The sequence below is a fragment of the Dioscorea cayenensis genome, chromosome 11, assembly GCF_009730915.1.
Source record: "Dioscorea cayenensis subsp. rotundata cultivar TDr96_F1 chromosome 11, TDr96_F1_v2_PseudoChromosome.rev07_lg8_w22 25.fasta, whole genome shotgun sequence".
In the NCBI taxonomy this organism is placed as follows: Eukaryota; Viridiplantae; Streptophyta; class Magnoliopsida; order Dioscoreales; family Dioscoreaceae; genus Dioscorea; species Dioscorea cayenensis.
The window spans coordinates 16878923-16884084 of NC_052481.1; the positions used below are offsets into that span (position 1 = coordinate 16878923).

The 5162-nt window shown below is 31.7% G+C and overlaps 1 protein-coding gene across 1 annotated transcript; it reads left to right on the top strand.

Annotated features, from left to right (window-relative positions):
• The first annotated feature begins 1719 nt into the window (after positions 1-1719).
• Positions 1720-4918, top strand: LOC120271446 (heat shock protein 83-like). The gene is made up of 3 exons (XM_039278124.1): positions 1720-2100; positions 2166-2307; positions 4411-4918. Exons 1-3 carry the CDS (start codon positions 1960-1962, stop codon positions 4599-4601), a joined length of 474 nt encoding a protein of 157 aa, XP_039134058.1. The 5' UTR covers positions 1720-1959; the 3' UTR covers positions 4602-4918.
• Positions 4919-5162: the final 244 nt, after the last annotated feature.

The following is a 5162-nucleotide window of genomic DNA, read 5'->3' on the forward strand; positions in this document are numbered from 1 at the left end:
TCTTTATAAAATTACTTTGGAATCATATGATTACATAGTGATTTTATACTATAAAAAGAATGTCCAAACATCTCTTATTATAATTTCCTACATAATATTAGATTTCATGGGAACTACCACCATTCCTATGGAAATTAGAGGTACCCATCAGGCCCCGAGTGTTAGTTTTTGTGGTATCGTTGGGGAAAATACTGGTGAAAGTGAAATTATGGTTTCTTTGTTCTCAACTTTGCTTAAATTACCAATGAAAATGCAACAACTTAGTTTAATTTGTAGCAATAATGCATTTATGAGTAAATGCAAAATATGTGATGAATCTAAACAAACTAAAAAAAAGAAGTTCATTAGTTTTTAGAGAATCAAAATTGTTGAGTTCAAGACACATTAATCTAGGAGATTTAAGGAAAACTATGATTAGAGATAATAAAAAATATTATGTAACTTATATCAATGATTATTCTTGATAATTTAAAGTATCACTACAAGAAAGTTGCTCTATAGCGACTAAATTTAGCGGCAAATTTATAAATTTGTTACTATAAATCTCTATAGCGGCAGATTTTTTATATTAGCCGCTAATAATGTATTTTCAGCGGCAAATTTTGAATTAGTTACTATAGACATAAATTTATTTATTATTTTTTTACCAATAGTTTCTATAGCGGAAAATCCATGTATTAGCCTCTATATATATTAAATATACAAAATTATGTTTAACGGATTTTCACTATTTATTATTATTAATTTAAATAAAAATTATTAACTGAAAAATTTATCATTATGAATTTTATGGATATTTTTTTTTTTCAAAAATTTTTACTCAACTTTGAAAACTTTTTAAAATTTTATTTGTTATTTATTTTGTTTTTTAATATTCTATTACCCCAAACTTTATGGATTTTCAAATTCATTACTCAAGATTAACAATATAAGAGATGTGATTTTAGCGGTAAATTTTTTAATTAGCTAATGTAACACAAATTTATTTATTTATTTATTTAATAATAATTTTTATAGCGAATACTCCTATGGCTCGAACAGAAGGAGGAACATTTAATAACATGAAATGCTACTTTATTTTATATATTAATATTACATTATTGTTAAAAATACTAATTCTCATAATTTAGAAGTATCTATTTTTTTAGTTTCTCTCTATAAAAATTTTAAAAAAAACTGATATTGGTAAAAATAAATAATATTTTTCATAAAAAATAAAATCCAGTGTAACCAATAATAAAATAACTCACAGAAATAAGTCAAACATGACCAAAATCAATTAAATAAAGATTGATTAATCTCTTTAAAGAATTACTAGTCTTTTAAAAAAAATTAAAGCTAAATCTTTTACAACCCACCATCCAAACCGAGTGATCGCGGACATCCATTGCTCATCAACATTTTAACCCGTTCTTCATTAACATTTCCTTGGTTCCATTTTATACTTGACTTTTTAATGAATATCTTCAATGAAGCCCATTGATTCTTTAATTTTCCCAACGATCAAGTTCCGGTATTTTCATGAAACTACGCTCGCGTTATATGAAGTAAAGGAAAACCACAAAACGATTTCTTCCACGTTTCTCATTTCCATCTTGTTTCCCTGTTTTCCCTAAAATTTACAAACTAACGTTAGAAAAACAAATTTCTTTTTTTTTAAAAAAAAAAAAAAAAGCATGACCCCCCATCCGACCGTTCACCAAACTGATCAAAGAAAATTACACTTCTTCCTCACCGCCCTCACTTCCCTCATCCCCATCTCTTTCACCACCTCTGTCCTTCCCTCCCTCTCCACCACCTCCTCCACCCCCACATCCCTCACCAACCTTTTAAACCTCCATCCACTCCATCATCAAGTATATATAAACACCTCCCCCTTCTTCTCATCTTTCTCATCGAGAAACCATCAAAGTCTCTGTGAAACCCTAAAATGCTCTTTGCATTCATTCTTTATCATGAATGGCTAACATGCAGATGGCCGTGGTTGAGACCTTCGAGTTCCAAGCCGAGATCAACCAGCTCCTCAGCCTCATTATCAACACATTTTACTCCAACAAGGAGATCTTCTTGCGAGAGCTCATCAGAATTCATCGGATATATGTGTGATTTTCTTTTGGTTTTGTTATTAATTGTTGGGTTTGATGGGTATTTGGTGGGATTTGTAGGCTTTGGACAAGATTCGGTATGAGAGTTTGACAGATAAGAGCAAGCTTGATCCGCATCTGGAGTTGTTCATTAGGCTTGTGCCGGATAAGGTTAACAAGACGATGTCCATCATTGATAGGGGCATTGGCATGACTAAGGCTGGTGAGTTCGCTTGATCAATGTCATTCTCTCACGCATTGTTTATTGGTGTTTTGATTTTTTGTCTTCTAACTGTGGTGATTTTAGTGTTTGATACCAATATTGCCGAGTTTGATGAATGTTTTATGTTTATTGATTATCTCTGTTTTCTCAATCAACTTTGTGGATTAATTTTTGAAAGAGAGAAAAATATTAGTCTGGATTGAGCCCTGAGCGAGTTGTTGAGAACACGAAATGCCAATCAATGTTGTGATCCATTTGAATTGATTGAGCAAGATTACTACATTTTGAGATTGAAAATAGGAAAAGAATTTGTTTGCTAGAGAATCTTTCTTTTATGATATTTAGTTAATTAATGAACTTATGAACTTATTGTTTTAAATTATGATTGATTGTTTATTTATGTTTTAATTATCAATGGAAAACCTGGTGCTTTTCTTTTCTATCATGCTTTTCTGTTGTTATGTTCTTTTCTTTTCTTTTTTTTTCTTTTTTTTATTGAGTTTTAGAATAAAGAGGCTGTGAATGAATAAAATGAGAGCATTTGAGGGAGTACCTGGGTTATCACATTGCTCTCAATCTCAATGACAATGACTTGCTTGTATATATATATTGCATTTGAGTTTTGAGCATCTATTATGACATCTCGAACTTATGTGTTCTGTATGATAAAATGTGCTTTTCTGCAGCATTTATGGCCAAATTTATAATTTTTATGAGCATATGCAGCATTTGTGACCAAATTTATAATATTGCATTAAGGTCCAATGTTGCTCGAGATATTTGTTTCTTATATGCTACCATCATATGGATATATGCTAACAATATTGCTTGCCAATCTTATTTGTAGACTAGCCATTTCTTTTATAGTTATATTTAGTAACCAAATGCTACCATCATATTTACCCATATTGCCGGTTCATATGAATGTAATTATTCCATGAACAAAAGATTGTTGAAGTTGGCCATTCAATTTGGCTGAAAGCTTGTAATGTGCTGACAAAATTAGATGCCATGGTTACTGCTTTTAGGAGATGCATAATAAAACATGCAGACGGTCAAATCCATTGGTTTGTTATAAAAGCATCTCTGTTATATTTGAATTTTTTAATCTTTGGGTTGTGCATTGACATTAAATAAAGCCGTTTACTACCGACGTGCTAAGAATGTTTGTGTGTTGGGTATTGATGTAAAATATTGAATAATCTTTGATGCTGATTCTTTTGCAAGTTTAGATTACATATTCGGTTGAATGGTGGCAGTTATTTAGCTGGACTATATTCTTGAATTGTTTTAGAAGAATTCTTGTGAAGACCCATAAAAAGAGTATGCATTGGTATTTTCTCTTTATTAGTTGCTCTGGTGCATCTTTTACTTTATTCAGTGACACTGGACGAATGGCATCACTAAAAATCTTAATCAATGTTCTCATGTTTCAAACTTGTGTCCATTTCAAGGCAGGTTTAAAGAACTACTTTATTTGGACAATTGTCTTCTCTTCTCAGAATCTAATGCCAGCCTTAATCTTCTTCTTTGTCTCTATTATTTATTTATTTTATAAGTTGGTAATTAGTAATATATTCTCATAAATCATTCTTAGTTTTTGTTTATAAATTATTTTATAAGAGAAATATGGTTTTCTCTGTATTGGTAAATTTATTTGTGGTTATCTGTGGTCATTTCAATCTATTATTATTGAAGGCGAATGGTTGTGAGTTTGTATGAATGAATTGATGCATTCTCAACATATAGGTAACACAAACAGTAATCATATTTGCATCTCTAATTTGATTCTTTTTTTATTCCGGTTGCTTCTAATTAAATAGTTATTTTAATTTTCTCCTTTAAGTAATAATCAGTGGTTTTCTTGAAGGAATGTTATCAAATTTTAATTTCTCTTTATTTGTTAGTTGGTTGTTGAAGTATTCATGATGGAATAAAAATGCTACTACAAAAGGACTCCAATAAAAGATTGATCCTTTATACGACTTAGTTTAGTTTATATGCAGAACATATTTTTATTGAATAATGAAACTACAGTGAATGTTGGAACTTCTAACTTAATTTCTATATCTAGACGATGATTTGACTCTGTTTTATCTACAGATGTGTGCTATGTTCATCTGATTATCTTGGTGCTCCATTATTTATCTATTTTAATTCATATGGACAAGGCTCCCTCCTTACATAATTCCATGAATAAGAGGTCAGGCTCTTGTAACTTTGTTACTCTTGCAATTTTCCTCTCTATGGCTTTCTTTGTTGGGAGCCCTTTTCTTGTTAGTGACTACAAATAAATAGAGATGGGCACGGCCTGTCCGGTAACCCGGCCCGACCCGTGCCCGACCCGAAACCGGCCCGCCAGGTCACTGACCCCGCGGGCCTGTTCATTGACCCGTAACCGGCTCGTACTGTAGACGGGACGGTTACGGGTTGGGCTTCTTCCAACCCGTGGCCCGCCGGGCCAGACCCATATTAGAACCGGGTTGCAACCTGGTTCCCAACCCGTCGAGTTGACCCGGCGGGTTGGGAGCCCGTTGAAGCCCAACGGCTATGATTTTTTCAAAAATTATAGCCATTGGCCATTATTTAATTTTTTAAAAAAAAATTTTCAAATTTTGAATTTTGAAAAATTCATTTTTTTAATTCTTATAAATTTCTATATATACCCCCTATTTTTTTACTTTTTTTACCAATTATTACTCTTTTCCCAACTCTCTACTCTCATGTTCTCTTAATCTCCTACTTTCATTCTCTCTTAATCTCACTCTCTCAAGGCATATTATTTGGATTCTTGGAGTTTAATTATTTCAAGTCAACATTATCAAGGCTTAATATTACAAGTTGGAATCTTGGAG